Below are 23,089 nucleotides of genomic sequence, written 5' to 3' on the forward strand. Positions count from 1 at the left end.
AGCTACTTAGCAGAAATGTATTAAATAAATGCATTTTGATGTATGATGTAACGCAAGTATGGAAAGTACATACTTACACTTGTACTGTACTCCTCATTCAGTATTAATTAATTAGTTCATGAATAAAAACCTTAACTTTTTCTTGAGTGATAAAACTGACTAATCATTAATGGAGAACTTTTTATTTATTTACACAAACATATTTTCATATATGTATTCTGTATTTGAAGATGTCGTATTTTTGGCCTCATGTTCAATATGAACTGATCTAAACCAGGTGGCTGTTGAAGACCTGAGGCTGTTGCAGAGGAACCCAAGGTGTCAGTCCAAAAGGCAACCAACAGTCTAGACTCATCACAGACCAAAGTCAGACTTCAGAATCTCTCAGCAGCCCTGCTGGCCACCACCCTGATGTTGCCATAGACCTTTGAAGGTGGACTTCCTGTAGGGGCAAAGGGTTTGAAAGGTCAGCACTGGGCACTCCATGTGGATTCAAAGAGTTTGTTCAAAGTATGACATCAACCATATGATCAACTATTCAAACAATCTCCTTCTTTACCTAGGATTAAGTTGCATATTGCTGTCCGGGCCATCTTGATATTCTGGAAAGACCCTAATAGGTGAACTTTCCTGTTGAGACAAAAGAGCAATAAATATTCCCAACAAACAAAATGACAAATTAGGCATCAGACTGAGGCTAAACAACTACAACACACCATTGGGCACATTATTCTATGTTACAATGACATCTACCATATTTAAGAACAAAACCTAAAATGAAAAGAAAAGCAGTCCAATCAACCAATCAATAACCTTCATGCAAACAAAGGGACATCATATTGTTCATACTGGAGAGGTGCTGGAAGAATTCAAGGTACTCACGTGTCTGCAAGCACAATGCGAGTCTTTGTGACGTTTTCAATGGTGAATTTTGTTTTTCCTCCCTTTCCTGCTATTCTTCCAATGGCTCGGGATAAGTGGTCTCCCTTCAGAGGTTTCACTGCCAAGACAGACGACATGAGTGAACAATTAAATGCACATCATGACACTGGACACTCACTACACTTCCAGCAAATATGTAAATATGTAGACAGATGCAATCTTACCATCTGTGACATCAAAGCTTTCTAGAAAAAGCTCATCTAATCTGATGAGAGCCAGAGCGTCCTGGAAAAAGAAAGTCGGATTTTAATGTCACAAACAAAAATGACACAAGGCTCGTTAAAAAAAAAAAAACACACACACAAAAAAAAAAACACCCTGAAAAAGACAGAAAACTCAGAGCTTAGATCTGAGTGTGTGTTCAGTGAGCACTCCTACAGATGCTATACTTTACCTTAAGACTCATCCAGCTTTTGACTCCTACCATTACCTGAGCATAGAGTAAATACTCCTGACCCAGTGTTATATCTACATCATACTGTGTCTGCTAAGGCTAAGCTGCTGTGACCCCACTGGCTTGAGCAGCATGTTTGTTTATTTCCTCCACCTGCTGGATACTTCTTCCTTTACCCTGGACTTTCTATTGCTTACTCTCATGGTCTTGTCAGCTCTAGAAAATACACAACCCACAGTGCTGGCATCCACAACCCAAAGATCAGGTCTTATATTAGTGGTAGATGTTTCCTGAGGTGCTATAAGCTGTAGGTAAATACACATTTTGTGGAAAAAGATACCCAGATATAAAATAGCCATGGATGAAAACATGTACACCAAACATTCACTGGGGTACTTACTTCGACTTGGAATCCCAGAACAAACGCTTTAACAAAATCTGCTGCTTTTGTGAGTGATGCAATGTCCTGTGTTTCTTTGCATGTCTGAAAGAAGGAAGACATGTTACATATGCTATAGACACAACTATTAGTACAGGAGATAAACAAACTGCTTAAATGTTCTAGAAAAACGTACTTTGATTTCAACGTTTCTGGTTTTGAGGTTGAATCTGACTTGAAGCTGTAGATTCTCCACAATGGGTGTGAAAATCTTCAGCCAGTTTTCTTTTAGCGGGGTGTATCTGTGAGCTGGAACAGGGACTTTGCGCATCTCATCTGATCCCTGAAACACACATCAAACAATTATTTTCTGACTTAACCATTTAGTCTAAAAACTACACAAAACTGTAAAAGGTACCAGTCAATGTCCTAGAGCACAGGATACATCATCAAATGTCTTAAAATTAACAAACTATCACATTTATTATTTAGGACTAAGAAAGATTCAAATTCTCCCATTTAAGAACCTTAAACCTTCAAACTTGTTGCTTAAAAGTATGTAGATGATTGATTACTTTAAAAATAATATGACAGTTCTTATTACTTTCATTAACTAATCACATCTCTAGTTAAGTTGAAGTCAATATCCTCTAACTAAAGAGATAAGCAAAGAGAAGCACAATGTCCTTTCTGTTGGTATTAACAGTAAATCTCATTTGTCATTATGACTGATGATCCTTCAGATCAGCGTCTAATTACTGAGGCTTTAAACTGCTATGCTAATTTTAAAGTTGTGGGTGTTCTTGCTAATCTTTGTACGGTTGGATATATATTTGCCATGAATATTTCATAAACTTGTTTTTAAATGTTTTACATAACTTTACATAAACTTATTCTGCATCCGTTACTTAACAATATTGTTGAACATCACTATGGCTGCAATGACCCCTCAGATGACCTGAGACAAAAAGACTGGAGCTCTCTACTAAGCCCCAGTATACAAGTGATCATGTTTCCTTATTTCATTAGATTAAAAGTCAGTGTGAAAAGTACAATGAAATGAAGTTATTATCTAACCACAAGAGCAAAGTGAAAATAAGCAGGAACAACACAGTGGTGCCATAAATCTAATAATAATTACAGAAGGTGAGTACAGTGGAAGATACAAGACAAACATTTACTACCTAAAAAGGTATTTACTGTATATACACAACTGTTTACATACAGGAATGTATGGGATGGAAAAGGAGTTTCTACAGTTATATGGACATAAAAAATAAACCTTTGCAGGTGGAGATGGTGACCTAGCATTTTGTTTTAATTCACACTAACTGTCAATAAGTCTCATTTTAAATTTCAACTTTCAGGTACGAGCTTCTTAATGATGAATATCTGCTGGTTTATCCATCTCCTGTTACTGTACATACAACATCTTCCTATCTTGTCTGTCAACAATCACATAGAACAACCTGTCACAGGCACTTTTCATTATTTTCTGAACTAAAACAAACCGTTGTGAAATGTATTGATAATGAAAACAGAAGCGTTGGCTGTGACTTTATAAGTAAGTGTTTAAAAACCTAACCTGGACCTCACAGTTGATATTGGCTTTTTATTTCTCTCTCGACTAAACTGCGCAGGCGCACACAGTTAAATGACCATCGAGGGGAACTGACTATTTGATAGTGAAGAGACAAACATAACATTGAACACTTATATCACACTTGTAACAACAGAACAACACGTATCCAGACTCATCGCAGTTACCTTTAATTTGTCGCCTGAAATCGGTGGAAACTGCGGCCTCTTACTTGCCACGGGCTCCTCTGTGTCCATGTCCGCTCCATCTTGTTCGCGTTTTCTTTTCTGAGTCTTTTTAGACTTCACCTTTGTGAAAGACTCCGCGTCACCTTTACTCTCCAAGGCAGTGCTGTCTTTAGGAGCTAGACTTGTATCAGTATCCATCGCGAAATCAGTTTTATATCAGATTGAAAACGTTAAAACTGAAGCAACCTGCAGACACACACGCATGGGCTGTCCTCGTGTAACGGAAAGGACCCAAACAGCCCCATCATCGACGCCTGTAGAGTTAAAATAATTAATAATCCTGCTGTTATTAACAAACGCACATATGAGCTGAATAGAACTTCATTCTTTAACACAGTATTATTAAACATTGTTTATTAATTTTAAATACTTAACATTTTTACATGTAATGTCTACATTTCGTCAGGCATCTCTTCAGGCACCCTCACGCTCAGCTGTAGGACCTCGTCTGTTTTGGCACAGAGCTGCGCTGCCTGTCGCTCTGTCTGCTTTTCAATAAACGGTATTTTTAAAACGTTTTACATCCTATTTCCGAATCAGCAAAGATGTCATCGCCACTGGCAAAGCCCCAGATTATTGCGCATATTCAGAAGAGTTTGAACTACACCGTTTTCGACAGTAAATGGATTCCGTGCAGCGCGAAGTTTGTCTGTTTGGGGAACTTTCCGAGAGGAACCGGAGTCATGCAAATATATGAAGTTCAGCACGGAGAGGCTCAGCTCATCAAGGAGGTAGCTAAACCGACTTCTCCTGCTGGTTCTTGTCCCCTTTTCAGTGCTTTGTGATTCAGGGTTAGCTGATTTATTAATCTACGGTTTCTAGAAAGGTCTTGTTAGGTTAGTGTCTCCATAGCAACAGGCAACACACACCCTGACGGTACAGTACTATCATCTTATCCTAGAGCTGCTGTTGACAGACTGCTGATCCTTTCTGTCCTTAAATAAAAACATTAAAATCATAATTCACACGTCAGTAAAGTCTGTGCAGTGTGATTCAGACGAGACTCAGAGGGAAAATGTAAAAGACTCATTCCCAAATGTGAATAAGAAACTAAAAACAGCTCTAAAAGTAAAGTAAAGACAGTAACATTTATTTGTTCTTGATTCCTGATCTTATAACTTATGATGTCATGTGATATTACTACAGCAAACATAATCAAATAATAATATTACTTATTTATCTTTAGTACTGAATAATACAAACCACTTGATGAGGTTCACCTGTATAATTCCTCAGTCTTTCTGTTGAAATTGTCAGAAAGGTGACCGTTCTACTAGATGTCTATCATTGAGGACATTACAGTAGATTAGAGTTGTTTCTGGTGTTTTGTCCACATCATGTATGTAAATATGGTGGCTTATTGACAACTACAACAGACTCATTGTTCCAGGTAAGTAGGTTGACAGAGCAGAAATCAAGATCAGTTCAATGAGAGGCAACATTTGCAGTGGACAGAAGACATAAGAAATCATGATTCAGGTTGTGTTCTATAAAACTGGAAACTTTAAGGTTCACACCCCCAGAGAGGTACTTAAGAAACATAAGAGCCGGGGTTAATATTTTATCAAGTGGATCATTGTTTGATTTATATAAGAAGGAATAAAGCAACTTAAAAATCACAAACATTTCTCACTTCTCTTTGCTGATTTGAATTATGGAGTATTTGCTGTCAACACACTGCACTAGATCAAAGTATATGGCGTTCTCTCCATGCTGCTATTTCACTGCTTCTTGGAACCTACTTGTGTGTTTCAGGTTGAGAAACCTAAACCCATAAAGTGCGGGACATTTGGGGCAACGTCTCTCCAACAAAGACATCTAGCAACTGGGGATTTTGATGGAAATCTCAACATATGGTATTTTATCCACATTCACTGAATAATTCACGACATGAAATGATGAAAGAAAGGTTTTAATTAAAGTGTTAAATCACAAAATTCACAACTGTTTTAATTCAAATGCCTCAGTTGGACAATTATAATTCCCCTGAAGTACTGACAAGTTATTCAGCATTTTTAAGATTGATCAAAGACTAACTGGATTGAAAGTGTGTTCACACTGACCCTATACAGACTCAGTTTATTGTCCATAGGAATCTAGAGATGCCTGAAGTGCCAGTGTACACTGCAAAGGCTCACAAAGAGATAGTGAATAGCATTGATGGTGTTGGCGGCCTGGGGATTGGTGATGGTGCCCCCGAGATAGTCACTGGGAGCAGAGACGGTGAGAACAAAGCTTTTTCAAAGAATGAACATAAAGAAAATCAAGCACATAAAGATAAAAAGTAGATCCAAGTGTGAATCTTTCCCTTTTCAGGGACAGTAAAGGTGTGGGATCCCAGGCAGAAGGATTCACCAGTAGCCAACATGGAGCCTATGGAAGGAGAAACCAAGAGGGACTGCTGGACTGTTGCATTTGGTGTGTAAAATATAAGATTCCAGATTTGAATGTATCTATATGCACAGGTTTCATTTAGCCATGGCTATTTCAGAAATGTGACCAGTCCACAAATTCTTCCGCACGCTAAAGGCAGGTGAAATGTTGCGCAGAAAAAAATCCTCCCACTCTCACGTCACACCCCACAGACTGAACAACAGAAACAGGGACAGCACAGTAGTCTCTGTTTACTGTGGTATCGCAGTAAATTCACAAAATGTTTTTCTTTGATTAGAAGATTTTTTTCCTTCATCGTGAATAAGTGCAGTGTTACTTTTCCTTTGACCCTGGCCCTTCAGGTCATGCCTTCAACGATCAGGACCGTTGTGTATGTGCTGGCTACGACAACGGGGACATCAAACTGTTTGACCTGCGGAATATGTCTGTGCGGTGGGAGACCAACATTAAAAATGGGGTGAGGAGAACATTATTGAAAAACTGAAAAAAAAACATCCACCCACAAGTAACGTGGCAGTTTTTGTCCAATTTGGTCTTTGTGAAGTTGTTGATGTTGAATATTTCAGTGGATGATTTTTCCTATTGCTGTTTTTACTCATTTAGCCAGTGGGGAACCACTGCAAGAAAAGAGCAGTCTTCATATTCAGGATAAACTAAATATACTTTTTTTTTTTTGCACTAGAATGTGCACTTGTATTGTAGATTACTTCCCAGCATCACTAAGACTGGGCATAAATCCGAAGTGGAAGTCTGAAGCATTTAGTCACTTGGAAGATGCTTTTATCCAAAGTGAGACAAGGGTACAAGGGTAGGCAGACAGGGTAAGGGGAGTCGTAAGGAGGTCTTGCCTAAGGACCCCTACTGGAGGTAGACCACATCTACAAAGTGAAAGGCAGATTTTATTACATTCGTCTCTGGTATTCATCATCTTTTGATCACAGATGAACTCACCAGGGGTCATTAAGTCCATGTCTCTACATGTTCATTTGTACTGTAGAATAGTTTGTGGTGGAGCGATGCCAGGTGATACAGATCTAAGCACTGACTGTTATTCTTTCCTACATCGTGACCAGGTATGCTGTGTGGAGTTCGACAGGAAAGACATCAACATGAACAAACTGGTGGCCACATCGCTCGAGGGAAAATTCCACGTCTTTGACATGAGAACCCAGCACCCCACCAAAGGCTTCGCCTCTGTTTCAGAAAAGGTAATTGATCTGGGTTGAGCGAGCAAGATGTATGTTTGGCTCCTACATGTAGGAAAAATGTCCAAGTGTCAAAAGGTTTTTATCATTATTTTTTATTTCAACACTTGGGTCATTTTCACAGGTGGGAATGTTTTGGAGTTGTGTTTGTCTGACATCCTCTGTGGATTTGTGACACTTGCCAAAGCCGACAGTAGGAAGAAGTGTGGCTTTTTGTGGGGAAATGCTAGAAAAACACTCTTAAACCAGCATTAGAGCCCAGTCCAGCTCGCCAAGTGTTTGCTATGTCTGAGAGTTCAGAGGTCTTAGGTTAGGTATCTAAATATTTATCCAGTTATTCGAAGTTGGCACATAAGCGTGTCCAACCATGAATCACAAGGGTTCACCAGACATTTTAGTTCAAAAATAAGATATCAATGCAGCTTCTCAAATTTTAAAAACATATTATTTTAAATATCATAATGACCATCTTAATACTGTAGATTCCAAAGAAGATGCCAGAGGCACCACGTGCTGTGTCTTAGTTAAAGCAGAATTTCTTAGGTTTTTCCTGAAAACCAGTAATTTCACCTGTAATATTTCAACTATTGCTGCAAACAGTTTGGCCACTAGAGACAAAGAAATAATAATAATATTCACTTTTTTTAGATATAGAATTATATTGCATTTGTATAATATAATGCAAAGCACATTATTTGACACACAAAAACATGGGTGACAGGTTTTGAGAGGTCTTGAAAAGGTGGTGGGAATGCATTTAGCTATTTCTAATTTAATTGTTCTTCTGCAGGCTCATAAGTCGACCATATGGCAGGTGAGACATTTGCCTCAAAACAGAGACATCTTCATGACTGCAGGCGGAGCAGGCAACTTGCATCTATGGAAGTAGTAAGTAATCCATCTTCAACTACAATGTTTAGTCCAACTTTCAAAGTAACGTGATTATCTATAAACAAGTCTCTACCCACTTCTTCGTATTTTGTCATTTTCAGTGAGTATCCTGCACAGAGGAGCAAGAAGGACTCAGATGGAGTAGATGTGGGAGTGGCCGGCTCAGTCGGCCTCCTACAGAACGTCACACTGTCCACTCAGCCAATTGCCAGCCTGGACTGGAGCCCTGATAAGCAGGGCCTGTGTGTGTGTTCAAGTTTTGACCAGTCTGTCCGTGTGCTCATTGTCACCAAACTCAATGTGGTGTGAAAAATAAATCACACTAAAGACTGATGGTCAAGATATGTGCAGCCCAAAACTAAGCGAGTTACAGCTGCAGAGATGCATCCAGTGGGTTTCTGAGGATTGCCTTTGTCTTTTATTCTGAGACAACAGTTTCCTGTAGCTGACCTCGCCAGCTGTCCATCTAAATTTTGTACAACTGACAGGCATTTCCAGACATATCTTGCCAGAAAAACATTTCACTCAAATTAACTGTGAAATCTTTCATTTGGGTTTTGTTGTTATGTCTCTGTTAAATGGTCCTGCTGAAAATGTGCAGTTCTTAGCTGAGGATCACACATTCTTCTTAGCTGAGTGTTATACTGTAGAGCAGAGAAATACCCCTCTAATACAATTATACCATTCCTGTCTAATTAAAAATCCTCTATTGGAATGAAGGAAATAAGTCATGTAGGCTGTGGCTTGGAATAACACTTTGGGAACAAATACTTAATTTCTTTTAAATTTTTTTGGGATACGCTCTGAAACACTGGTCTGCACCAATGTTGAATGTTGTTACTTGCCAAAAAGATGTCACTTTTCATATGGCGGTTCAGTGGCTCTTTTTTCTAATTAAATGAGTTGTGGAAAAAAAATGTTTTCTGTCCAATACGTTACAAGAAGTAACTGAAGGTTGTGTGACAACAGAAAGTGTTTTACCAGCTCAAGGAATGTGTTGTTTTGTTAAAGAGTAAGAAAACTGCGACTCACTTGAGAACTCAAAAAGATAAATACAGGCCTTTTTCAGAGTGTTGCAATCATTATCATATCCAGCATTTGAATCTGAAGAAGTCCTGTAGGTCCTCATCGTCCTCCTGTCTGTCATGAATCTTTGCGTAGACACTCCTCAGCAGCTTGGTCATGCACTTTCCATCCAAGATGTCGATGTATTTCTCTATGCAACCTGCAAACACAGCCACAGATTAGTGCAGTGCATTAGAGTTACTCGAGTCAGGACACAAATGTTTGATTTTTAAACCAAGTATTTAACATGAGACTATATAGAACAATGTATTAAACATCTATAGATATTTAAATGATCTTAACTTTAGTTGCGCTGTGCAGTTATTATGTCTGACATTGTGCTGCATCTATGTACTCTGTGTACTATTTCATCTATCTGGCCATCATACCAGTTGCATGTGACACATCTATTAATAGCATGTCATGGCATGTCACAAGGGTTTGGCTGCATGATTTTAATACTATTTTTTTATTACTATTAAGACTATATTGACATAAGAGACTATATAGATTATTTTAAAAGTCTAATGCATATAGTAATGTTACTATTGATGCATTCTTGATAATACTATTAATACTAGGTTGTAAATGAGTAATTACTTAGGCCCATGACTTTGCCGTATGCTACAAGACTGGGGGCCAGCTGGGGGTGGTTGTAGTGCTCCATCGTCATCAGCATGCGGACGATCTCTCCTGTGATGAAGGCGTCATCGAAGCTCTGCTCTGCCACAGGCTTCAGAGGGAATCTGCAGTAACACCTCCACTGCAGTCTGAGGAGCTGTTGGCTCCAGCAACTGTGCAAGCTCAGTGTAGGCATCGTGAACCTAGGCATTCGTGAAGCACACCTTATTAAGATATGGCAAGGGAAATCAAAACATTTGAAAACTGCTTGTAAAGCGATGACATCATGAATGTAGGGAAAGACCACATACAGTGGAGCAACCCTATATAGACACAACACAACTAACTAGTCTACTCAGGTAAAGGTGTCTTATCATCAATTTACCTGAAACACAAAAGAGTCAAATGATGAATTTTATCTGTGCTATGTTAGTTTCTTATTATATATTATGTTTTATAATGGCTTTCATCCCTCAGGTGTCAACCACAGCTTTCTAGTCTTCATCACAGCACATTCTATGATTTCTATAGCATCTGTTTTAAAATTATTATTCAAAAATAAAACAAACACAAATGTTATATAACTTGGTAATTCAACAGAGGAAGGTGTGAATTAATATCCAGCAGTAAACACAGTGAGAAAATGTCTTAAATCTAAATGTACAGTAAAATGTAACAACTGACCCCTGGTGCCATGGAGATGACCTCTTCATAGAGTTGTTTTGCCTGGTCCTGGGTGTCTGCAGAGCGGGAAAGGGCACGGGCCAGACCCAGCCGTGAGATATGAGACATGTGGTTCACTGCACTGGACGTGCTGACTCTATCTGCCACAGCAGGTTCTGACATGACAGTCAAGACAGATCCAGGAAGCAAAACACATTTAAAGATTTGTTACTGATGTGATTTCATGTCAAGCATATACCCTTTTTGCTATTCAGATTTCTTTATTCTGTGGAATGGAGCTTACAGAACCCATTCACATCGTCCAGTGTACAACTGCAATGCAGCATAAGACTCAGTTTAAAAATACAAATTGCTCCACCTAATTTGTAAAAAGTCCCTGGGGAAGAAGGGGTTTCACCTGCATATGTACAGTATGTCATTCTGAATGAAATGTCATGCCTTACCCTCTGCTGTCTCAACAGTATCCAGGCAACTGTCCTGTTTAGACCTGTTGGCGGGGAGCTGGAGTTTAGTATCACTGTTGACAGGTTTAGCTGAACTGTCTGGTTTAGCTGCTGCTCCAGATCTCCCCCTACAGGAGAAAAATATAAAACAAAAGCACAAACGTGGATTTTAAAAGTAGAGACATAAATCTGCTCATACTGTTTTACAGTAAGTTTAATTTGTGCTAATGCAGAAAATATAGCGTACACATTACATGTCTGTCCGTCTCAATGACCTTTATTGAACAGTGTAAAAGGACAGGAAACATGGAAGAAGAGAGAGGGTATGATATGCAGCAGAGGTCCCTGAGCCAGACTTTAATGTAGGCTTCAAAGACCTGTAATCATCAATTCTTTTTTTCATATCTAACTTAAATTGTGAAAATAAACAGATGGATTTATTTTAAAGACTGTGTTTGTACTTACAAACTAAAAAAGAGTCTGTATCTACAGGAATTCCTTTATAAATAAATCATTACGAATGCAGACCACAGTCAGACTGCTAGAACCAGCATGACTCACCTGGTTGCTGAGGGTTTAGCTGGAGGCCGAGCACCTTTGCCTCCCCTGACCGGAGCTGAAGGTGGAGGAGGGGGTGCTTTGGTTACAGCTGCTGCCACCCACCCTCGACCAAGCCCTCCCCTTCCTCGCCCAGCTCCTCTCTTGACCACAAAGCTGTCCGAAGGGCTCTTAACCGCAGTGGATTGGGTGATGGACTGCTTGGCAGCTTTCTCCTTTTCAGCCTCCTGCCACTTATGCCACCACTTCTGTCCTGAGGAAACAGGTGATGGTTAAAGTGGCGGTTTAGTCATATCCAATAGGGTTTGATAATTCAGTGTGTTTCTTGACCAAAAGAGCCATATTTGTTAATTCTGAATTGGATTTTCATATCATGTTTAGTCTGATTTGTCATGGAAGCAATGTTCCACCTATATATTTACATAAATGTAAGATGAGGCCAATTTCCATGACTGTTAGTGTGTGACAGTAAAAGACAGTAATTAAACTACATGGACTCACTGCTTAACTGCTCAGGTGGCTCTCTGCTTTGAGTCTTGTTTTCCAGCCCAATGCTGGCCTGGAAGCTGAGGCAGGCATCAGTTATGGCTTCCGCTGACCTGTCTGAATTTGGGTTGTTGTCATATTGAGCCAACTGTGCCAGACCCAAGAGACACAGGGCATGGCTGTCCTGTGGCGTGGTCACTACTGCAAGCTGGCATGCCTGTACACAGCAGCAGGGCATGTACAAGTCTACAAGTATAATTTCTTAGTCACATCACATATTTACAGACATAACAATCAATATGAGGACTAGTTATAATTAATTAAATACAATTTAACTACAACTATAACTATTTAAAACACTAGGCTAGGCGTAGGCTAACACAGTCTGTATGTTTCTTTAGAGCTGGTCACGCTTACCCTCTCCTGCATGTCCAGTAGCTCCTGACAGGGTTTGATCGAGGTGAGACTAATGAGAGCTGTGAGGGCCTGGCATCTTTTTGCCACCAAGAACTGCTTCTCAATGCCAGCGTTGACCTGGAGCTCACGGTGTTGGATTATCCTCTGCAGCAGTGCAAAGTGAGCATCCAGCAGCACCCACTCCAGCTGCCCGCACACCTCGCCACGACACACACACTGACTCACACTCTGGGCAGTTAGTACTGATATGCTGCAGCAGAGACAAGCAGACGCAGGATTTTCATGCAGTGCTTTCACACCTAAACTGGTTCACACCGATGTGAATGTTGACTGACTTGACATTTCTTTGATTCACACCTTCATCATGGAGATGAACGGGACAGCTATTTGGAGCTCAGACCCTCTATGAAGTTTCTCTCTCTCTCTCTCACTGAGCTACTGTTAAAAACTATTTTTAAATAAATTTTTATTTGAATTTAATAACAAAGACCTTCTAGTTAGTAACATACGTGTGATAGACCTGCTCAGCATTCATGGCATTCCCAGACAGTACATTTCTCTCCTGCAGCTGCCCCAGAGTGAGAAGGCCTCGCAGGAACTGGGTGCTTAGGCTGGACAGAGGGTCTGATGGCTCCTGCTCCACCCAGCTGTAAACAAAATCGTAAAACAAAATGCTACACAAATAAAACACTGTTATGAGTAACATGAATGGCAGAAGCTTTGTTGCAAAAATTTCTCGCAGCTGGTATTTAAGTGTTTTTCTGCAGATTATTACATTACATTACATTACAGTCATTTAGCAGACGCTTTTATCCAAAGCAACTTACAAGTCATTACAAGGTACAAGGGTAGGCAGGGCAGCGTGAGGAGGTCTTGCCTAAGGACCCCTACTGGAGGTAGCCATAGCTGGGATTTGAACCCCAGTCTCCCACATGGGAGGCGGTGATGTTACCACTACACTAACCAGCCGAGATTATAATGGTCATTTTACTATCCTGCTGTCCCTCCTACAAAATAAAACTAAACCCTGGTACATTACTAATACTACATCTGTCTCCAACATGCACACATGAACACACCTCATGCTGCAGCGCTGACTGACAAAGTGCTCCAGTCCTTGTTGTAAGAACAGAGCAGCCTCCTTCTCTGTGGCCGCAGAGGCTTTCTGCTCCTGCTGCAGCAGAGCCAGCCCCGTGAAAAATCTGAAAGCGATGAGATAAAACTAGCATTCACCCTTGTTTCACATGTTCATCTAGATCCTGTTTACCCTGTTAAACATGTGTGATTACATTACTCCTATATGACAATTTGATATTATATAGGCATTACAGAGGATAGAAAACCTGAAGAGCAGGTTGAGAAGTTGGCCAAAGCTGCTCCTAGTTACAGTGACACAGAAAAGAATATACTGTATGTGCTTTAACTACTCGATGCTGTATTGCCACTTAGCAACAGGAGCTGAACTATATGATGGCTGCCTGAACTTCTAAGAAGAAAGTCAAGATTGATTGTCAGGGCACAGCTTTTCTTGTTATTTTTCTATGAGTAAAACAACAATGTGTGATCCTTCCGTAAAACCTCCCAGCTCTGTGGGTACATTTAAAAGAATTGTGGTAATTATTACGATCAGAGCTACTGACGCAATATAACTTCTGCTTCTACTACCAACAATACATTTATGACCTGACCTTAGTGCAGGATGTAGGGGGTGCTGTGCCAGGCCACTCTGCAGGTGCTGCAGGGCTTCCCTGCTCCTGCCCTGCAGCAGCAGCAGCCTTCCTACATGGAGGTTGTACTCCCAGTTGTTTGGACTCAGGGACCAGGCGTCCAGGTATTTCATCAGAGCTCGGTGGACACAGCTCTCCTCATCCCGCACAGCTGAACTGTTATCCTGCAACGAAGGGGCAGGGTTTTTAGTTTTATGTGCTTTTTAGAGGAAGCTTTGATTCAAACAGATTCAAAAAACAATGTGTGTGTATGCGTCGTGCCACTGTCATCAAAATACACATGTGACAGCTGCTAATATTTATTAACTATCATGATAATCTGCTTTCTAAAACATCTGCTAAATGATGAAACGTGACAAACTTGGTTGGATGCTCTGAGTTGAGACAAGCAGTCACTAATGAACAGCCATTAACACCATGTTTCTAACTTTATGAAGACTGTAGTGTCTTTGTAAAAAGTAAATGTAATATAATTTACCTCTGAAAAGATTTTGAAAAAACAGTTTACAGACTGAATTGGACGGCATACTGTGCGTACTATAATCAGCCTTAAGTCAAACCAGATCTCATCATTGCCTGGTGTTCCTAACTAAAGTAAACTAAGCTTCACTGTTCATCAACAATTCCACAACCTACAATGTAATGCAATAACCTTGCCAGTTTTCTTGGAGAGCCAGATGTAGAGTGTTTGAACATAGTCTGCTCTGCTGGACTGTCCCTGCTCTTTGAGTTGCTGATACTCTTTATCCAGTGCCCGCAGCTGGTTCTCCACTGTGGGCGTGCCAAGGAACCCATGGAGTTTACACACAGCCAGGATGTCATCCTGACGTGCTGTTGATTTAGCATCACTTAATTCATCTCTGTCCCTGTCAACCTGGAGATGAAGGACAGAAAAGATGAACAAGATGCACAGTGTTAATATTCCCTTAAAGCTCTGTCAGACTCATCAATCCAGTTGCGACTAAACAGTATTGCTCAGTTTGTCAGACTTGATAAATCCAAAAACCTCTACATGCTTCACAGGACAAAGAATACAGTTTTTAAATTTGAATAACAGCACATTTTTACAAAACCTCACAACACAACACTGGAGGAGCAATTCTTTCTGAGAGCATTTCCTGATGCTACCTTCCTCTGGAGGCCATATATCTCTGTAGCATAGTGCTGCTCCTCCAGAACAAGACCAAGCAGGAAGTGGAGTCTGGCATCTCCGGAGCTGAGCCTGATAGCTGACGCATAGTGGACAGTGGCCTGCTCCAGGCTATGCAGAGGAGACTGAGTTTCCTCATATTGTAACACATCCCCTGTGGAATATGGGATTTGCATCAATATACAGCTGAAAAACTAATTTCCACTGTCATCTTCTGTTGCATGGGCAGCAGACTACGTTTAAATTGACCATAAATAGTGGACTTCTCATGCCTGTCTAACTGAAAGGAAAAATAAAGGCCATTTTGACATTAGAGATGTAGAGAGGTCTCATCTCTGTGTACAGTAGATGATTATAACAGGAACAGCTATTTAAAATATAGTATATTACAACAAATGACTTTATCATTACTTTGCTTTACTGGTTTGAGAAGGAGTTTTTTAAGCCCCTCTGGATTAGATTTTTAATTTTTTGGCTCACTGGTTGCTCGCTCTAAACATTTTAAGTCATCACTGAACAGCGAGTTTTGTTCCAAAAAGTACCGACTAGAAAGTTAGAAATGGCAGCATGTTCAATAAACCAATTATTTGTTTAGTACTGATAAATGGATCATTATACATTAGAAACCCCTAAAATATTAGTACCACTTTACATACTGTACTTAAAGTATTTCAAATACTAAATTGATCATCAATAACTTTAGTGAGGGAGCTTCTCATGTTTTTTTTTTGTTTTTGTTTTGTTTGTTGTCGATTGCATGCATCTTTTACATGATTCAGTAAACATCCTTGCCAAGAGCGTCCTTTATCTGTCAGACTGCACGGAAGTGCAGTTTTTATATTACAGAAAATTTTACAAAACTTACCAAAGAAAGATTTTCTGCAGCTGAAGCTCTTCTTAAATTCTCATTACCCAGTTTCTATACTAAACATTTAAGATTAGTTTTATATTATATGTTTCAATGTTCTATGTTAAGGCCAAAACACAAGAAGACAATATCACATCATACTTTCACAATACAGTATTTGTGAAAGTAACACACACCTGGTTTTGGCAGCCGCTGTCGGTAGAGGTTCAGGTGATCCTGAGCCAAGGCACACAGTTTGTCAACATTATCTTCTCCTGCTGTCGTTTGAAGCCTTTCCTCCCAGTTCTGCACCTGTAAACCCATTCAACCGTGAACTAAAACATTCTACTCACTAAAATCTGAACAGACAGTTGTGGCATTAAGCAGATACGGGTGATGACTGCATGAACTACATGATGCCTCACAGTCTCCCACAGCAGCAGACAAGGATAGGATGGAGGTAAATCCTCTTTATCCCAATGTATACGGTATATAATTTTATGTAAAGTGTGTACTCTGAGCCCTGAGTCACATGAGGACATCCTCAAGGTTCAGTTCAACCAGTAGCGTAAGGTTCACAGTTCACCACTTTTTTACAGAAAATTTTATCAGAATTACTACAGCAAATACCTGTGTATATCTGTTAATCCAGTTTAACCTTAGGCTTGGATACTTATAAATCAAGGTAAAATAACAGTACTCATTTATTACCTCCAAACTGTGTTTAGTCTCTATCTCCAAACAACTGGATGCTGCAAAGTGCTTCTTATACCAGTCTGTCTCTGTGACATCCTGAAAATGAACATAAACACAGGGTAAGTGCATTTTAATGATCTGAGGTTTGCTAAGGGTTCCTAATTCACTCTCACCCTTTTATCCTGTACATGTGCAGCGCACAACAAAATATAGTTTTATCTACTCTGGACTGTGATACAAACACAGGATACTTCTATTCTGCAAGTTAGCACCTAGTTAACGTGAAGAGAGCTGGTTCCATTCTGGGGTTCACCACAGCGAATCATCTGTCTCCATTTAACCCTATCCTCTGCATGCTCTTCTCTGACACCAACTAACTTCCTCTCTCCCTACATCCATAAATCTTCTCTTTGGTTTTCCTCTACACCTCCTGCATGGCAGCTCCAACCTCAGCATCCGTTTACCGATATGTTCACAATCCCTCCTCAGAACATGTCCAAACCACCTCAATCTGTTCTCTCTGACTTTATTTTCAAAACATAAGACGTGCTGTCTTTTTGATGGACTCATTCCTGATCCTGTCCATTCTCGTCACTCCCAAAGAGAACCTTAACATCTTAAATTTTGCTACCTCCAGCTCTGCCTCCTGTCTTTCTTCTAAGCTGTACAGTATCACTGGTCTCACCACGGTCTTGAACACCTTTCCTTTAATTCTTGATACTCTTTTATCACATAACACGCCTGACACCTTTCTCCACCCGTTCCAACCTGCATGCACACACCTATTCACCTCTTTTCTACACTCTCAGTTGCTCTGAACTCTGACCTTAAGAATTTAAAGTCCTGCACCTTCTTTACCTCTGCTAATCATTCATACTGACTTTTGCATCCAGGTCCCCTGTAGGCTTGTATGGACAGTCCAGACAGTGTGACCCCAGCTCAGACAGTTTCATCACACTGTCACATCCTGTGTTAAAAAAATCAAAGACACAATAAGCTGTAAAGCAGGGATAGATACAACATCCTTGCAGTACAAGCTAAGTGCTCCTAGCATATTAACATTGTAGTATTACAAGAATTTCTCAGAGGTTGCGTTGCTTTAGAGGCAGAAATATTGAAATATTTCAACTGGTTCTGTGTTACAATATAAATGGTGAGGAAAGTGCTCTGAAAGCAAGTATGTAATAGCAGGAATTTGTAATTTATATTGATTACTGTGACATGCATGTTCCTGGGGAGCTAAGGCCTCCATCCTCTGGATCTATTGCTCTACCCATTAACCATTTAACTCAACCAATTAGAGATTTGCCTCAACAGAAGAACCTTCACCTCTGTAAATAAAGAAGCACTTGACCAAAGCAGCAGACATCTTTCGGTCAAGTTCTAGTTCAACGACCTTCCAGCCTTCTCCAAGAGGACTATTGGTAAGGGGGTCGACTTTCGATCTTCGTGCCAGCATCTCAATATACGGCCTTGAGAAGATGTGCATCGGATCACTGCAAATCAGCAAGAGAACCAGGCATTTGTTGCACCACAATACAATACAATACAATATACAATACAATACAGCAGGATGCGTGAGTAGTCTACTGACGAGCTACATCATATTTAAACTAACCTAAATTTTTTTTTTTTTATTATTATTACAATTGTATCAACAAGTGAAGTATATTCAAATCTCACCTGTGGTTGATAGATATAGGCCTATAAAAAGCACTCAGGGACACTGGACATTCATAGTCCAGCTGCTGCTTCCCATCAGCAAAGGTCACGGCCATTGGAATTAGCTCTCGAGTCACCAGCACCGTATACACCTAGCAGAGTTAGAAGGGCATCAGGTTTATTACTCAACTTAAATTAAACCAGTGTGGCAGGAAAGCACAGAATTACAAATCAAAAATAATTAAAACTATCTATTATCAGGACAATTAACTTGTAAATTATTATTTATGATGTGGAACAACTTTATTTGAAAGTTTAAAATGTAAGATTAGTGTAGGGAAGAGGTAAATGAGCAAAAATGAGTTGAATTGTAAAGCTACGACAATATAGCCCAAATAACACACACCACATTATGTAGTGCCTAGTCTGAGCGCTTTCTACCTGTGAATTACTGCCATCTGCTGAATAGACTGAGATCTCCACCATAGTGTCTCCAAAATTCAGAAAGACTGGTTGTGAGCTGTCTGCCTCATTCACTGTGACCTTTATGTTTTTGTCAGGCACCTTGGGAAGCAGGGTCACAGCATTACAGTGAAAGGGAACAGTACCTGTAGGAAAAATGTTTACAAAGGGAGAACTGTTGTTATATTTTATATTACCATATAGCGTGATGATATTCATAATCATATATTATATTTTCTTCTTCTATTGATAGACACATTGCCATGAAACAACATATTTGCATACGTATAACCTTTAAATACATGTTTTAATATATCAGTATATTAACTACATTAAAATGTGAAACAATGACTAAGTAAGATTGTAGATCTGTAATATAACTAGCTCAGTCATGCTGTATCACAGGAAATAGTAAATCAAGTCTGTACTAACTATTGTATTCATAGACTTTGGAACAAAATGCAGGATGAAGTGCGATATTTTCTCCCACAGTCAGATGACTGAGCTCTGCCAGCTTTGCAGACAGCTTGGAGATTTCCACACGGTATTTCTTTATGGTGCCATCCTCAGCTACCACCTCGACTTCCACTCTGTTCAACCCATCACTCAGTTTAAGTGTGCTGGAACCGTCGCCGAACAGCTGGAATATAAAAAGAAAACAAGAATTATTATTATTATTATTATTAATATTATTACTGTTTTTATTGTTATTACTCACAATACTATAAGAAGCCCCACAGTCACTGGTAAGCAGGTCTACAGTCACTTGGTTGACACTGCTCTCCACTGTCATTTTGTATTCTGTCACTTCTGGTTTGAAGGGAGGATGGAGCTTCCCACCAGACACAGAGAGCTTCTCCAAATCACAGTTGTCCATGTTTCAAACCTCTTTTTCTTCACGATCTGATCCTAAATACACATAAATTGTTGTTTGCATCCCAACACACTGCGCTTCACCTACCGCACTGACGCCCCAGGTTACCATAGTAACATGAACAGCCAACATCAACTTAGCTACTGTTGAAGTTAGCCTTAGCTAGCTAGCTGTTAGTGTAGTTAGCAAAAATAATTTAAACACGTGTTCTTCAACTAAGGACACTACTTGATAAATAACATGAAACAAAATAACGAAAATGTGAAAATCTGCCCATAGTTTTTAGTTTTTGGTTAAATTACAGCGTGGATGTTTGTAGAAAGCTAAAATCAGACCTTCATGTAGCACCAGGACGTTGTACAATAACCGGATAGCACAATCTGCTTGCGCTGATACAAATGTTGTCAAATCATAAAAATATTGTATAGTTTTGAGTAAAAAGTCTTTATAAGAGTCTTTATAAGTTAAATCCTCTTGATCTTTCGCTCTTCCAAACAGCAGACGGCAGTAGAGCACGAAGAAGACGACGAGCAAGTTAGTTTGCGATTCGACACTTCCGGTTTAGCATTTGAGGGAAAGTTAAATAATTGTTTTGTACGTCTTTTCACAGATAAAATAAATGTTTTCCAAATCTGAAAATGTTTTGGCAACATTATTTTTTATTATTTTAATATAATTACAGATCTTGGTAGAGATACAGTGATTGGCCAGTACGATTCAGACACAAACTTCATCGAGCTATGTCACTTCCTTTCTAGTAAAACGTGTTGTCTGCTAACAAGATAAAGACAGAGTAGGTAAGTTTAATCAGTATACATGTCTGTTTCCTGTTTCATTTGTACATACATTTAAATAACTAATATGTAGTGCTTCGCTCATGTATAATTGTCATTTCATTTTTGCGCATGTTAAGTGTTCTCCAGTTACTGTCTCAGCTGCATGCGCTAGCTTCACCTAGCAGCTAAGCTAACTTGCTCTAGCTAGCTAATATCACTGCTATGGATGTGAGCTTGTTGCTGTTTGTCTGCAGACTGTGTGACATTAAAAATCGTATTACAACACACAAACACAGCAGTGCACGTATGTGATTATTTTACAGGAAAATGGCAGCGGATAACAAAGCAGAGGACTACCCTCATGAGATAGACGAACAGCTCACAGCCTTCGACTCCTCAGTTTCTTCTGTCAAAACCATGTTCGAGAAGTTGATGTCGATGCCCAGAAATGACCTGCTGCAAAAGGTGGGCTGAAGACCTTCAAACACTGTAAATCTACGACAGAAAACGAGAGAGCCATACACATTCTGTGTTATTTGCATGGCTGAATTGTAGAACACCAACAATAGCAAAGCCACGTTCATTGTTATTTGTTACACTAGCTGCTTTTCTTATATAGTAATTAAAAAAAATTTTTCACTGACAGGCTATCAGATTTTTAATGTAACATACAAACACATTTAATTGTGTGGATGTACAAAACGTATGAAATATGGTAAAGTAATCAGCATTTATGCTTTTGTGATAAATGTGCTGGTGCTCCTGCTCCACCAGATATCACAGTAAAATATTGTTGTTCATCCAAGTCCTGCCGAGGCTTGCTGGGGGCTCTCGCATTGTTCACAAAGCAGGGTATGTACTTCAAGAGGGTCCCAGGCTATCTCTGTGTTAACACATGTAGACGGACACACATTATGCTTATTCTGAGCTTGCTATTGACCAGTAACTGTGCAGAGTAACATTGTACATGACACATGTGGAACAATCAGTGGATGCTCTAAGTCTGGTCCCTTTGCAATATGTACACTTGTGTTTTTTTACTTCTGTTGCTCATTATTAGAATTTGTTAATGACATTTATATGAAATGGGTATTCATTAAAGTAAACCTGTTTTATTAACAGCTGGATCCTTTGGATCAAGCCAAGCTGGATCTGATGTCTGCCTACACCCTCAATTCATTATTCTGGAGTAAGTGTTAAGGTTTTACTGTGATTACTCTCGTGGTAATTAAATGTTTGTAGTTACAGTCATTGAATTACTACGCAAACACAGTATAAATAAAGCCATCTGAGACATTCTCTAAGTTTTAGGGTTGAATAATTTCTCTGATGTAACAAGTCATAGGCCTTTTTCTTATGAACGTTAACCTAAGAACTCTCTTCTAGTCTGCTTTTATTTAAAATTATTATTAAATTGAAGATGTCTTACTTTCCGTCTCGTTTATAGTGTATTTGGTGACACAAGGAGTAAATCCCAGAGAGCATGGAATCAAGCAGGAATTGGTATGTAGTGAATGTTTCTCTGTACTGACTTTTATATTTGATGTTCTCTGTTTATGGACAGTGTTTAATTTTTCTGTAAAACACACAACAAATCTGTTCTTCAGGAGCGAATAAGGACGTACATGAACAGAGTGAAGGAGATCACGGACAAGAAGAAAGCTGCTCGTCTAGATAAGGGGGCAGCTGCACGCTTCGTCAGGAATGCTCTCTATGATTCAGAGGAAGCAAATTCAAGAAAGAAAGTGGCGTCAAAGAAAGCAGCAGACACAGCAGCCGACACACCACAGTCAAAGCGTCCAAAGCAGAGATGAAGGAAAGGAATCTGGTGCCATAGCAGTCTGCATCACTCTCTGTGTCAGCACAAATCCACCTTAGTGATAATCTGGGTTTCTCACCAGTAGAAGATCATAGCGTGGAGTCAGATTGTTGGTGACTGCTGACCTGAAGTAGTCAGCTAATGCTGCTGGAGGGAAAGAAACACAAAATGAACTGCTAGTTACACACTATTCTGGGGCACCTGAACATTTTTGGACAATGATGCTGGCATCTTTTCTAGAATTTAATGGACGTGATGCTGTAATAATTTTACAATTGAGTTGTTGTATTTGGTCCACACAGGTAATTAAGATTTTATGGCTCCTTTAGACAAAGAGCAGTTTTTATGTTGAAAATGATTCTATGAGTCATAGAAGCAGTGTGCATGTTATTACACATATGTCTTGTGTTAGGCAAGATAAACATTTTGTTGTATATCTCTTTCAGGTGTTGCTTTCTCATAAATGTGCTAATCAAGTTTTTTAATTCTATTTTCCTGTTTTTATTGTTTCCTGTTGATTAATGCTACAGTAGAAACACGTTTGTTCATTGGTCATTTCTTCTGTAGTTTATTAGTTGCTTGGCTTCAAGGTTACATTATTGTGAATGCTGTTGTAATCATTCAGCATGACTTAATTATGGCTGAGTTCTGCTAAACTAATGCACAAGTAACACCTGTACTTTTTCTGACGCAGCGTTACAATGGCTAATTATAGAAAATCTATCATCAAGTCTTTCACTGAAGCATTGTTGCAGTTTCACAAGTTAAAC

At 39.5% G+C, this 23,089-nt stretch overlaps 4 protein-coding genes across 6 annotated transcripts; 2 read left to right on the forward strand and 2 right to left on the reverse strand.

The window, feature by feature from the left end:
- Positions 1–166: 166 nt before the first annotated feature.
- On the reverse strand, positions 167–3,787 carry pno1 (partner of NOB1 homolog). Its single transcript, XM_026355228.1, has 7 exons — positions 3,483–3,787; positions 1,912–2,058; positions 1,737–1,820; positions 1,107–1,167; positions 883–1,000; positions 560–630; positions 167–442 (listed from the first exon to the last, which is right to left on the reverse strand). Exons 1-7 carry the CDS (start codon positions 3,678–3,680, stop codon positions 375–377), a joined length of 747 nt encoding a protein of 248 aa, XP_026211013.1. The 5' UTR covers positions 3,681–3,787; the 3' UTR covers positions 167–374.
- A 147-nt stretch (positions 3,788–3,934) lies between these two features.
- wdr92 (WD repeat domain 92) lies at positions 3,935–8,934 on the forward strand. The gene is made up of 8 exons (XM_026355226.1): positions 3,935–4,273; positions 5,298–5,398; positions 5,635–5,765; positions 5,859–5,960; positions 6,278–6,393; positions 7,010–7,144; positions 7,932–8,029; positions 8,134–8,934. The coding sequence occupies exons 1-8, from the start codon at positions 4,088–4,090 to the stop codon at positions 8,339–8,341; spliced, it is 1,077 nt and encodes a 358-aa protein (XP_026211011.1). The 5' UTR covers positions 3,935–4,087; the 3' UTR covers positions 8,342–8,934.
- On the reverse strand, positions 8,932–20,203 carry LOC113158903. Of its 2 annotated transcripts, XM_026355222.1 has the most exons (21): positions 20,060–20,203; positions 19,569–19,759; positions 19,283–19,490; positions 18,830–18,996; positions 18,410–18,540; positions 18,056–18,222; positions 17,608–17,693; positions 16,742–16,822; positions 16,228–16,342; positions 15,162–15,337; positions 14,686–14,907; positions 13,995–14,197; positions 13,386–13,508; positions 12,816–12,953; positions 12,307–12,556; positions 11,905–12,106; positions 11,407–11,656; positions 10,846–10,973; positions 10,403–10,557; positions 9,698–9,921; positions 8,932–9,257 (listed from the first exon to the last, which is right to left on the reverse strand). In XM_026355222.1, the coding sequence occupies exons 2-20, from the start codon at positions 19,725–19,727 to the stop codon at positions 9,805–9,807; spliced, it is 3,078 nt and encodes a 1,025-aa protein (XP_026211007.1). In that variant the 5' UTR covers positions 19,728–19,759; positions 20,060–20,203; the 3' UTR covers positions 8,932–9,257; positions 9,698–9,804. The 2 variants fall into 2 exon arrangements, with proteins under 2 accessions (XP_026211007.1, XP_026211008.1); XM_026355223.1 differs by lacking the exon at positions 19,569–19,759.
- A 249-nt stretch (positions 20,204–20,452) lies between these two features.
- On the forward strand, positions 20,453–22,809 carry c1d (C1D nuclear receptor corepressor). 2 transcript variants are annotated; one of them, XM_026356977.1, is made up of 5 exons: positions 20,453–20,521; positions 20,824–20,965; positions 21,623–21,689; positions 21,948–22,003; positions 22,108–22,809. In XM_026356977.1, exons 2-5 carry the CDS (start codon positions 20,828–20,830, stop codon positions 22,312–22,314), a joined length of 468 nt encoding a protein of 155 aa, XP_026212762.1. In that variant the 5' UTR covers positions 20,453–20,521; positions 20,824–20,827; the 3' UTR covers positions 22,315–22,809. The 2 variants fall into 2 exon arrangements, with proteins under 2 accessions (XP_026212762.1, XP_026212763.1); XM_026356978.1 differs by having other exon boundaries at positions 20,456–20,517.
- The last annotated feature ends 280 nt before the right edge of the window (positions 22,810–23,089 follow it).

Source organism: Anabas testudineus, chromosome 15, assembly GCF_900324465.2.
Source record: "Anabas testudineus chromosome 15, fAnaTes1.2, whole genome shotgun sequence".
NCBI classification, from domain to species: Eukaryota; Metazoa; Chordata; class Actinopteri; order Anabantiformes; family Anabantidae; genus Anabas; species Anabas testudineus.

Excerpts from the sequence above, each read along its gene's own strand:
- pno1 (XM_026355228.1), bottom strand. The coding sequence starts at position 3,680 with ATGGATACTGATACAAGTCTAGCTCCTAAAGACAGCACTGCCTTGGAG. Across the intron at positions 2,059-3,482 it reads TTTCAGGCGACAAATTAAAG|GGATCAGATGAGATGCGCAA; the intron begins GTAACTGCGATG and ends TGTGTGTTTCAG. Across the intron at positions 443-559 it reads AATATGCAACTTAATCCTAG|GAAGTCCACCTTCAAAGGTC; the intron begins GTAAAGAAGGAG and ends TTGCCCCTACAG.
- wdr92 (XM_026355226.1), top strand. The coding sequence starts at position 4,088 with ATGTCATCGCCACTGGCAAAGCCCCAGATTATTGCGCATATTCAGAAG. Across the intron at positions 5,399-5,634 it reads GATGGAAATCTCAACATATG|GAATCTAGAGATGCCTGAAG; the intron begins GTATTTTATCCA and ends TATTGTCCATAG. Across the intron at positions 7,145-7,931 it reads TCGCCTCTGTTTCAGAAAAG|GCTCATAAGTCGACCATATG; the intron begins GTAATTGATCTG and ends GTTCTTCTGCAG.
- LOC113158903 (XM_026355222.1), bottom strand. The coding sequence starts at position 19,727 with ATGGACAACTGTGATTTGGAGAAGCTCTCTGTGTCTGGTGGGAAGCTC. Across the intron at positions 18,223-18,409 it reads CCTATATCTATCAACCACAG|TGATCCGATGCACATCTTCT; the intron begins GTGAGATTTGAA and ends GCTGATTTGCAG. Across the intron at positions 11,657-11,904 it reads GCCACCTGAGCAGTTAAGCA|GACAGAAGTGGTGGCATAAG; the intron begins GTGAGTCCATGT and ends CTGTTTCCTCAG.
- c1d (XM_026356977.1), top strand. The coding sequence starts at position 20,828 with ATGGCAGCGGATAACAAAGCAGAGGACTACCCTCATGAGATAGACGAA. Across the intron at positions 20,966-21,622 it reads GAAATGACCTGCTGCAAAAG|CTGGATCCTTTGGATCAAGC; the intron begins GTGGGCTGAAGA and ends TTTTATTAACAG. Across the intron at positions 21,690-21,947 it reads CCTCAATTCATTATTCTGGA|TGTATTTGGTGACACAAGGA; the intron begins GTAAGTGTTAAG and ends TCTCGTTTATAG.